Source organism: Entelurus aequoreus, linkage group LG08, assembly GCF_033978785.1.
Source record: "Entelurus aequoreus isolate RoL-2023_Sb linkage group LG08, RoL_Eaeq_v1.1, whole genome shotgun sequence".
In the NCBI taxonomy this organism is placed as follows: domain Eukaryota; kingdom Metazoa; phylum Chordata; class Actinopteri; order Syngnathiformes; family Syngnathidae; genus Entelurus; species Entelurus aequoreus.
In genome coordinates this window covers 48,467,836-48,480,191 of record NC_084738.1, presented here as the reverse complement: position 1 = coordinate 48,480,191, position 12,356 = coordinate 48,467,836, and the positions used below count along the sequence as shown (strand labels likewise).

The following is a 12,356-nucleotide window of genomic DNA, read 5'->3' as shown; positions in this document are numbered from 1 at the left end:
CGCACTCTGATAGTTTATATATCAATGATGAAATCTTAACATTGCAACACATGCCAATACGGCCGGGTTAATTTATAAAGTGCAATTTTAAATTTCCCGTGAAATATCCAGCTGAAAACGTATCGGTATGATGACGTTTGCGCGTGACGTCACGGGTTGAGGCAGACATTTTGGAATAGCACGGTGGCCAGCTTAAGTCGTCTGTTTTCACCACATAATTCCACAGTATTCTGGACATCTGTGTTGGTGAATCTTTTGCAATTTGTTTAATGGACAATGAAGACAGCAAAGAAGAAAGCTGTAGGTGGGATCGGTGTATTAGCGGCTGGCTACAGCAACACAACCAGGAGGACTTTGAGTCGGATAGCAGACGCGCTATCCGACGCTAGCCGCCGACCGCACCGATGATCGGGTGAAGTCCTTTGTCGCGCCGTCGCTCGCTGGAACGCAGGTGAGCACGGGTGGTGATGAGCAGATGAGGGCTGGCGTAGGTGGAGAGCCAATGTTTTTAGCATAGCTCTGTCGAGGTCCCGTAGCTAAGTTAGCTTCAATGGCGTCGTTAGCAACAGCATTGCTAGGCTTCGCCAGGCTGGACAGCATTAATCGTGTGGTTACAGGTCCAGGGTTTGGTTCGGTGTCTCCTGATAGTAGAAGTAATAATAGTATTGTTGATCTTCTGTCTATCCTTCCAGTCAGGGGCTTATTTCTTCTGTTTCTATCCGCAGTTAAGCACGATGCTATCACGTTAGCGCCGAAGCTAAAGTGCTTCACCGATGTATTGTCGTGGAGATAAAAGTCACTGTGAATGTCCATTTTCGCGTTCTCGACTCTCATTTTCAAGAGGATATAGTATCCAAGGTGGTTTAAACAACAAATCCGTGATCCACAATAGAAAAAGGAGAAAGTGTGGAATCCAATGAGCCCTTGTACCTAAGTTACGGTCAGAGCGAAAAAAGATACACCCTGGCGTCCTGCACTGCACTCTAATCCTTCACTGTCACTTTCCTCATCCACAAATCTTTCATCCTCGCTCAAATTAATGGGGTAATAGTCGCTTTCTCTGTCCGAATCGCACTCGCTGCTGGTGTAAACAATGTGCAGATGTGAGGCGCTCTTCAACCTGTGACGTCACGCTACTTCCGGTACAGGCAAGGCTTTTTTTTATCAGCGACCAAAAGTTGCGAACTTTATCGTCGATGTTCTCTACTAAATCCTTTCAGCAAAAATATGGCAATATCGCGAAATGATCAAGTATGACACATAGAATAGATCTGCTATCCCCGTTTGAATAAGAAAATCTCATTTCAGTAGGCCTTTAACAATAAATAGCTTTTGTATTTTAAATCATGTTAAAACTTATACCACACGGATGCTTCGAAACCTGGTAAACAATAGGCTATAGTTTACTGTACGAGCTTTATCGCGAATGTAATAATGGCTTATACTACCCAAGATGTCCATTGCCAAACACAGTAGGCAATGGTCCAATTAAAAGTAGTTTTTTGGAAAATCAGTCATTATTTTGCCGGAGGACGTGACGCTATTGTCTTACATTAAAAGGCTAAGCGAGCTACACAACAATTTGAGCTAACATTGCTAATGTATCATTCATACATTTCTAACCTACTGTTATTACTTTTCGTCTCATTGTCTCCTCCATTGCCATAAATAGTAATCACAGAGCTTCCATTAAAAGTAGTTTTTCGGAAAATCCATCTTTTAGTGAAGGAATTTGTGGTTTGTGAAGCAGGAATCCTCCTTGCGCTTACTCGGAGCAACTTCTTCAACCCAACTTCTAACACTGCTTTAACTTCCTCTTTTTGCTGCACGTTTTTACGTAAGCACTTTGACCATATGAAAAGTTGTTATGATTTTGGTTTACCATCAAATAAACGATTTCTTGAGGCAGAAAAAATTAGTTGTTTTTTTTTTTTGTAAAAAAGTACCATATTTTTTTACTGTTAAGCGCAACGGATTATAAGGCGCGAGGGCTGGGAGATATCTGATATCCCGGTATTTTTAGGCCGAATGGCGATATACGGTACATATCTTAAACAAAACGTGCTAAGTGCTTAAGGTTGCCTAAGTGTTTTTTACAGCTAGATAATCAGTGTTGAGAGCACTCAGATTATGTTGGTTTTAAGTAGTAATTTACAGTACTTACAGTTGTTTATCCTTTTAAAGGCCGTTACTATTTCAAAGCAGTTTTCGTTCATTAACGTTAGGCTTATTGCCTCTACTCGCTCACTGCGATGAAGGCCGCTAACTGTTCAGTTTGAAACTACTCTTCAGCCACCCAGCTGCTGCACTAGGTTGGTCCGCACTGGCTATTGGGAGAGGCACTTTCAAGCCGAGGAGTAGCTAAACATTTGACTCACCTAGCAGCATAGAAGAGCCATCGCTAGCTTCTGTGCTAAACCGCTAACTGAAGTGAACAACATGAACAGATGAGTTTAGTGATAAAGTTGCAACAAGGAGAAGTATAGGTTCTCAAGCAAATTGGTGTATGAGTAAATAAAGCTGTAGTCATTCACCAATAGCCAAATACAGTCGGTGACCAAAGAATTGTGTCACTCAGGAGTCGAGAAGTCGGCACCAGAGCCGGCGAGCCGCCATATTCTTTTGAAAAGTTTGTTGTGTTGCGTCAGAGAAGCGTACGTAAACATGCAAGGAGCGGGGTTGAGCCAAAAGGAATGCCCTGTGCTTGGACTGTCAGGCGCAGAGAAGAGCAAACGGCCGTAACAAAGGCACATCAAAAGATACCGGTATTGCGGTATTATCTCAAATATATATCTCTTTCTAAAATATACCGGTGTTAATTATAATACCGGTATACCGCCTTGCTGAATTTCCCCCAGGGATCAATAAAGTACTTTCTATTCTATTCTAATAAGGCACATTGAAGGGGTCATTTTGTAATGTTTTTTTCTACATTGAAAACACTTCCTTGCAGTCTAGATAACATGTAATCGTGGTTCTTTGGCCAAAATGTTGCAGATATTATGTTTTACAGACCAACTTCAAGTTGCTTTTGACCGTCTCTTGAGGATGCGCCGTTTTGTGGGTGATCTTATTTACATGGGTCCACTTCTACACCGTCTTCTCCCTGTCATTTTTTGTTGTATTTTGTAGCGCTTCCATCGCGATTCTGCTGACAGATGTAAGTTAAAACTGTACACAACTTTGTATTTGGAATGGCAACGACATCTACATCAACAATATGATTTACCTGAGAAGCTGGATAGGACAAAACATTTTAATAAAAAAATAAAAGAAATGGCAACAGCGGAAGATGAATGCCCCACAAAAAGAGGATAGAAAAAAAGAAGGAGTTTATTGACTACGGCGCGGACTGCAATGAACATTTTCGTGACTTACACAGACCCCAAATACACAACAGCAGGTACCAAGAAGAGAAGTTTGATCTGCATAATGGATCTGCATAATAGATTGAAACAAATAGATAACATGTCTCTGATTAGGTGCCATTTTAGGGTCCTTATACACACACACCATAATAATACCCGAATGTAGAAGCACAGTACGTCTGATTAGGGTCGCCGTAATGCTCCAACAATTCATCAAGCGGTGCATCTTTGTAGCTTACTAAATTCATACTTTAACATTTGACAGTGTGTAATGTTCTGTATTCTCAATGAAACATCAAAGTGTTGGTTTTGCTTGCTTACAGGTACTTGCTAACATCATTTATGGAACAGGCATCAACCTGCAGTCCCCATGTATATCTTATGTGTGACTGCCATCTACTGGTCACACTTATCATTACACCATATATATATAATACATATGTAAGGCGTACTGTCTATTTTTGAGAAAATTAAAGGATTTTAAGTGTGTCTTATAGTCTGAAAAATATGGTAATACGGTAGAATTAGCTTTAACTTACAGTTGTGTGGATGTCACATGGACTCGCCTGCTGATGGCAGCAAGCGTCAAAAATGGAATGTGTTCTCTTCACTTTCTCCCAGGTGTACACATATTATGAAGTGGAATATGTTACATCCATACATTTTTGTTTTCATGGCGAGAAATATCAAATTTCTTATCTCACTGATTGGCTCTCCTTTGTTACTAACTCCCGGCCCCTCTTTCATATGTACGCTGTTAAAAGAACTGTGATTAGGTATATTCCAAATTTGTCACACCCATCTGCAAGACAACATTAAATATGACTGGATTACCCATTTGTCAACATTTTCTTCTCAATTTTATTCGTTGAGTAAAATGATAGTTAATTTTGTCACCATTTTAGTCAACGTGCATTTGTTTTGATTAGTTATCTTATTTTCGTCAGGAGAAAATAGGTTGTTGACGATAACTAAGATGAAAATTATTAGTCATCGTAGTTAACACTGTTCTTCAAAAATCAACAGACAAGCTAGTTCACAAGGAAGCTGACAACAAGTCATACAGGACAACCCACACGTAAAACAAGCAAGGCAGCTGCCTTGAAAAACTGACCTGCAAACGTCCATCCAGCGTTCTTTGGATAGTGACACACTTGCTGGGGTGGACGCCGTTGGTGGTGATGGCAGTGATGAGCGAGTCCAACTCGTCCTTCTTTTCCTTCAGTTTCTTGACTAGGCTCTCAATGGCCCGCTTAGCGAAGCCCTCGTTCTCGCCGCCCTGTCGATGGCACATGAGGCTGTGGACGATGCTGAGGCAAGCGTCATTACTGCTGGGAGGGTTCACTGACATGATGCTGCTGCAATTAGTCACAAAAGTCAAACAGACAACAGTGATTAAGTCATCTTGATGAGTGCTGTCAGACATTTCATACACTCATCAAGAGCATTCATGTCTTATTATTTTGGTCATTATTTTTACTATTATCAGTGTTTTACAGTCATTTATTTATATGTAAATAATATTACCACCACAATGCATCATAATGTCGCTTCTTAGCACACCTCATACGCACCTGGGGCCTCATTGATAAAACTGAGTGTGGATTCCAGAAGTAACACTGCATACGCACAAACCTATATCCAGATCTATAAAAACATGCTGCACACATTTCCATGCGCTCTTTTTTTTATAAATCACCTCTGCAGTGAATTGTGCGCAGAAAAGTACCACCTCAGTGTCCTCCCACAATCAAACAATCAAAGCTAAATAGCTCCTGGTGGTTATGGTAATGATTTAAAGGATCAGGGACCTCATGTAACAACAGTTGTGTGACTTTCCTACTGAAAATAGATGTACGTTCAAATTTAAAAAACGGCGTATGCAAGTAAAAATTCAGATTTATTACAGTGTTCGCGTGCACAAATCCAAGCATATTTCTTAGTTACATGGCAATCTACTTGGAATTGGTCGCAGACATATGCGTGGCTTGGCACGCACAGACCACACCTAGACCACGCACCCTTATAAATACTCAATCATGGGCTTGAGCACGGTCTGACCAATCACAAGTCAGTAGGAAGTGCTTCGTTCTCGTTGTTCGACTGAACGGCAGAGTGATTGTCAGCCTGACACTGCCATGTCTCTGAGAACTGAACACAGGCTGAAAGACACACACACGGCCCCTCCTGATGCCCCCCGTTCTCCCACTGTCTGTGCTCCTTTTTAGTCAGCTCCTTCTTCCCCGATGTTAAAGGGGAACTGCACTTTTTTGGAAGTTTGCCTATCCTTCACACTCATGACGGATGTATTTTTTTTAATGCATTCGAACTCGTAAATAAACATAAATAATAGTCCGATAAATGCTTTAAAATGTAATATAGGAAATTATCGGTATCGTTTTTTTATTATCGGTATCGTTTTTTTTTAATTTTTATTAAATCAACATAAAAAACACAAGATACACTTACAATTAGTACACCACCCCAAAAAAACTCCCTCCCCCATTTACATTCATTCACACTCATTCACACAAAAGGGTTGTTTCTTTCTGTTATTAATATTCTGGTTCCTACATTATATATCAATATATATCAATAAAGTCTGCAAGGGATACAGTCCGTAAGCACACATGATTGTGCGTGCTGCTGGTCCACTAATAGTACTAATCTTTAACAGTTAATTTTACTCATTTTCATTAATTACTAGTTTCTATGTAACTGTTTTTATATTGTTTTACTTTCTTTTTTATTCAAGAAAATGTTTTTAATTTGTTTATCTTATTTTATTTTATAAATTTTTTTAAAAAGGACCTTATCTTCACCATACCTGGTTGTCCAAACTAGGCATAATAATGTGTTAATTCCACGACTGTATATATGGGTATCGGTTGATATCGGTATCGGTAATTAAGAGTTGGACAATATCGGAATATCGGATATCGGCAAAAAGCCATTATCGGACATTCCTAGTCCGCTACAATGGAGCCAATGGGCGGTCCTCTATTCCGCCCATAAAATCCAATAAATAACCATTCAAAAACCACCAATAATACTCCATTTACATTTTGTGACTTGAGTATTAGTGATATTGTTATTATAAGCACTAACTCAGACAAACAGAAAACAGTGGAGATGATCATGGACTTCAGGAAAGTCACAGCCCCACCATCCCCCCTCACCCTGATTGACTCTCCCACCCCCGTCCCCATTGTGGACTCCTTCCGTTTCTTGGGCACCACCATCACCCAGGACCTCAAGTGGGAGCTGACCATCAGCTCCCTCATCAAGAAGGCCCAGCAGAGGATGTACTTCCTGCGGCAGCTGAGGAAACTTAAGGTGCCGACCGAGATGCTGGTGCAGTTTTACTCAGCCATCATAGAGTCCATCCTGACCTCCTCCATCACAGTGTGGTTCCCCGGCGCCACAGTCCAGGATAAGAATAGACTGCAACGCATCGTACGTGCTGCGGAGAAGGTGATTGGCTGCAAGCTCCCATCCCTCCAGGACTTGTTCTCCTCCAGGACCAGGAGGCGTGTGGGTCGGATCACAGCTGACTCTTCTCACCGTGGACACACACTATTCTCCCCTTTCCCCTCAGGCAGGAGACTACGCTCCATCCAGACCCACACCTCCCGCCACCTGAACAGTTTTTTCCCCTCGGCCATCAGGCAAATGAACAAGAACTCCTAACAGCAGCTCCTTGAATTCCTTGAATCCCTTCTAAGTCTATCTGATAGCTCAGTCACAGCTCTTTTTATACCAAATATGTGTTATATGTGTTTTATGTCGCACATTTGCACCAAGAAAAATTCCTAGTTTGTGAACCCGTTCTCAAACAATGGCAATAAAACTATTCTGATTCTGATTCTGATTCTATTTATAGCGGCACCGTGATCACTAGCTTGTGTGCCTATGTTTTATATCATCGACTGGTGAACTGCTTCCTCGCCTCAGTGATCATGAAAGTTTATTCTCGATCATGAATCATGCCTTTCACCTGGATAGTAGAAGAATGAGGACGTACTCCGACAAGTTGGTACACTTTGACAGCCAATATGGAAAAACGCTTGGTTCCACCCCCATTTTCTTTGCTGGGAATATGAGTAATTCGTCATCTAAACGGGAATATAACAAGATTCTATCAGTCGGCATCTTAATGACAGCAGACCTATTACAGTAAATTATGTTTGTTGGCTCTCATTAAGCTACAAGTGTTTGTAAAGTACAAGGGAAAAGAATTTGGAAAAAATTTCATGAATTTATAGATATAATTAATCTCATTAAGTGAATCATAACTGACTTTACTATTTATGAAGAGAACTGTTTTATTAAGAATTGTACACAATACATTGTGTACAAATTAAGAATAGTAAGAGAACATATTTGTTCTTTCTGCCTACTTTGTACAGCTCTGGTAATGGGTACATACGCACCCACCTGCACAAATGTACTTCAAAATGTAACAATCAAAATAAATATGACTTTTTTTTGTTTACTAGTGCATGCATGTATAATATGCATTAGTTTGACCATTTAAAATCAACGATAATAAAAAGGATATGCTTGGAAATAGCATAAATATGCCCCAAAAACTTGGAAAAACGCGATTCATAGCGTTACTTTTTGGTGTAACCATCATGAGCGTTCTGTTCAGGTATATTTCTTTTATATTTTGATAAATCATTATATTTATGTATTACTAAATTTAAATAGGTATTGATCAATCTTTAAGCTGTGTGTATTTGATTTCAGTTTGCTTTTGACATCTTATTTAGAATTGTAGTTGAAACTTTTACATCCTTGTGTTGCGCTCATGATGGCGTAACCAAACTATATTTCATTTAATGATCTTATTTTGAATATTTATTCCCTTTTTTACATTTAGTATATTTAAATATTCATTTATAAACATTGAATGCATTTCAAATATCAATAAAATGCAATTGCCTTCATCTTATAGGGTAATGTTTAGTTACACCGAGTCATGAGCGTAACAGTAAGCTTCATCACTTTGACTTGTAATATCTCTAATTCTGGTGGTGTTTTATGCTTTTTTCTTTTTGGAACATGTACTATACATATAATACAATAAAGTCCCATATAAAATTATGTTTCTAGCAATACTTTATTTTGCCTTTGAAAGTAACACTCCAATGTCCATTAGTGGAGCTGTACACTACTCCTTTTGGACATGTTGTAAAGAAAACAAAAAGAAAATATGTGATGTATCATATTGAAACTGTAAACATGTTCGAATTAAACTTCAACCAACCAACCAACCAAATATTGTGTTGCAACCCATATTTTTTTTCTTTAACCTAAAAAATAACTTTTTATTGTGTGGCCACACACAAAGAAAAAGATGCCCCTCCCGACCTATTTATAGTGCGCTATAATTCAATTAAAAATTAGCAAACTAATATTTCAATGACCACATTATTACTGGATAGTAACATTTGCATGCTGTGTTGGAGCTAGCCTGGGAGTGAAGAAGAGGTGTAAAAAGAGTGTTGGAAGATTTTAATGTGTGGATTGCATTTGTCTGTAAAACCATCAGCTGTTCTGGATGCCAATAAAAGGTTAATTTGTGTCATCCTGCCTGATTCTTATTTCACCAACATTACACTTCTTTAAGTGCAGCAATTTGTGTTGATGATAGTAGCTATTGTCTGTTTAGCACCAAAATTAAGAAATGGCTATTTAATTTTCGGTTTGGTTAATAGCATTAACTTAAAGGCCTACTGAAATGATTTTTTTTTATTTAAACGGGAATAGCAGATCCATTCTATGTGTCGTACTCGATCATTTCACGATATTGCCATATTTTTGCTGAAAGGATTTAGTAGAGAAAATCGACGATAAAATTTGCAACTTTTGCTCGCTGATAAAAAAAAGCCTTGCCTGTACCGGAAGTAGCGTGACGTCACAGGAGCTAGTATTCCTCACAATTCCCCATTGTTTACAATGGAGCAAGAGAGATTCGGACCGAGAAAGTGATGATTACCCCATTAATTTGAGCGAGGATGAAAGATTCGTAGATGAGGAACGTTACAGTGAAGGACTTGAGAGACAGTGATGGACGTATCTTTTTTCGCTCTGACCGTAACTTAGGTACAAGCTGGCTCATTTGATTCCACACTCTCCTTTTTTTATTGTGGATCACGGATTTGTATTTTAAACCACCTCGGATACTATATCCTCTTGAAAATGAGAGTCGAGAACGCGAAATGGACATTCAGTGCCTTTTATCTCCACGACAATACATCGGCGAAATGCTTTAGCTACGAGCTAACGTGATAGCATCGTGCTTTAACTGCATATAGAAACAAAAAAATAAACCCCTGACTGGAAGGATAGATAGAAAATCAACAATACTATTAAACCGTGGACATGTAAATACACGGTTAATGCTTTCCAGGCTGGCGAAGGTCAACAATGCTGTGCTAACGACGCCATTGAAGCTAACTTAGCAACTTAGCAACGGGACCTCACAGAGCTATGCTAAAAACATTAGCTCTCCACCTACGCCAGCCAGCCCTCATCTACTCATCAACACCCGTGCTCACCTGCGTTCCAGCGATCGGCAGAAGGACGAAGGACTTCACCCGATGCGTTTGGCGGCCCGGGGACATAGGAAGTCAAGGTGAGGTCGGCGGCTAGCGCGGCTAGCGCTCCAACAAAGTCCTCCTGGTTGTGTTGCTGTAGTCCGCTGCTAATACACCGATCCCACCTATAACTGTCTTCTTTGCAGCCTTCATTGTTCATTAAACAAATTGCAAAAGATGTCCAGAATACTGTGGAATTATGAAATGAAAACAGAGCTTTTTGTATAGGATTCTACGGGTACCATAACTTCTGTTACTCTGACTTCGTCACGCGCATACGTCATCATACCGCGACGTTTCAGCCGGATATTTCCCGGGAAGTTTTAAATGTCACTTTATAAGTTAACCCGGCCGTATTGGCATGTGTTGCAATGTTAAGATTTCATCATTGATATATAAACTATCAGACTGCGTGGTCGCTAGTAGTGGCTTTCAGTAGGCCTTTAAGCACCAGTGCCATTATGGAACTGAATTTCGTGACCCAATCCTACTCTAAATACTAGGGATGTAACAGTAAATATATTTGGGTTCTGATTTTTGGAATGATGCCTTCGATTTTGTACAGAGGCGTGCCAAATTCCCATTCGGTTAAAGAAAAAGTATATGGGCCAAATACCACGCCCTACACAGCTTGTGCAAAACTTAAAATTGGGTGTCCTATTAGTGGGTGTGTTGCGAGTGGTCGACTAAGACTGCATTGATAACTAGTGTAGACCAACCTATTAAGATGATATTTTGCATGTACTATGCGATTTTCACCATGGAAACACTAATTTATTGCATGTCCATATTTTCATGCTCCTACCTGTTGCGTTTTGCTATGTTTTGAAACATATAGAAAACATGTACCACTTTTTCTGGGTATTTTAGAGGCAGTCCTGCAGTGTATTTACAATGGAACCCATTTTTAGCACGCTGAAAGGCTGCCCTGGGAGTCGCTGGCACTAACTGCACAAGTGCGCTGGAATGTTCCAATTGCAGGAAAATGCATATTGCAAAAAGTTTGTTTCATTTATATATAAAAAACAATCATCATTAACAAAAACACATCAATTGACCTTGTTTTAATCAGCCCCTTAAGTCATTCAGCAGCTAAAAGTTATAAAATGATATAGCTGAATAGGCAATATGTCTAATATTTGTATTATTGACATATATGTTAACAAGAATAAGTAGGACGGAGCTGCAGTGCTATCGCCTCCTTTCTCACAACCATTTCTGCGCAACTGCCAGTCTGCAAGCATGCAGTTATAGTTTTTTATAAAACACTAATTCCTTCTCCCAGTGGTGTGGGCATCCTAATGATCAGCATATAATCTGCATATTCTTGAAGACAGACACTAAAAGGACTGCGATCTTTATTTTGCTCACCGTATGAGCTTAGTAAATTATCTTTGCGGGCGCAAACAAGTTTGCACGTGTTGTTTTAATTTCCTGTAGCAAAGAAGTTGTGTTTATTCTGGCATTAATTTGTGTGATTGTCAGCCTGTTCAATGCTCATTGACAGTCCCCCTGTTATAATTACTGGATGTGAGTCTTGTGCGTTCACCTTTCGGCCCCGAAAATTGATGGATAGATTTGAGCGACACGTGAACTGTTAATGATTTAATTACAAACCCCGTTTTTATATGAGTTGGGAAATTGTGTTAGATGTAAATATAAACGGAATACAATGATTTGCAAATCCTTTTCAACCCATATTCAATTGAATGCACTACAAAGACAAGATATTTGATGTTCAAACTCATAAACTTTATTTTTTTTTTGCAAATAATAATTAACTTACAATTTCATGGCTGCAACACGTGCCAAAGTAGTTGGGAAAGGGCATGTTCACCACTGTGTTACATCACCTTTTCTTTTAACAACACTCAATAAACGATTGGGAACTGAGGAAACTAATTGTTGAAGCTTTGAAAGTGGAATTCTTTCCCATTCTTGTTTTATGTAGAGCTTCAGTCGTTCAACAGTCCGGGGTCTCCGCTGTCGTATTTTACGCTTCATAATTCGCCACACATTTTCGATGGGAGACAGGTCTGGAATGCAGGCAGGCCAGGAAAGTACCCGCACTCTTTTTTTACGAAGCCACGCTGTTGTAACACGTGCTGAATGTGGCTTGGCATTGTCTTGCTGAAATAAGCAGGGGCGTCCATGAAAAAGATGGCGCTTACATGGCAGCATATGTTGTTCCAAAACCTGTATGTACCTTTCAGCATTAATGGTGCCTTCACAGATGTGTAAGTTACCCATGCCTTAAGCACTAATGCACCCCCATACCATCACAGATGCTGGCTTTTGAACTTTGCGTCGATAACAGTCTGGATGGTTCGCTTCCCCTTTGGTCCGGATGACACGATGTCGAATATTTCCAAAAACAATTTGA

General features: G+C 39.7%; 1 protein-coding gene across 5 annotated transcripts in view; it reads right to left on the bottom strand.

Annotated features, from left to right (window-relative positions):
• smad10a (SMAD family member 10a) overlaps positions 1-12,356 on the bottom strand; it is an 84,369-nt gene that overhangs the window by 47,354 nt on the left and 24,659 nt on the right. For 4 of the 5 annotated variants that reach the window (XM_062056700.1, XM_062056697.1, XM_062056702.1 and 1 more), the window contains one exon: positions 4,483-4,726. In XM_062056700.1, the coding sequence (XP_061912684.1) occupies positions 4,483-4,719 (237 nt within the window). In that variant the 5' untranslated portion in view covers positions 4,720-4,726. The remainder of the gene's footprint in view (positions 1-4,482; positions 4,727-12,356) is intronic. The other variant, XM_062056699.1, reaches the window with a different exon arrangement.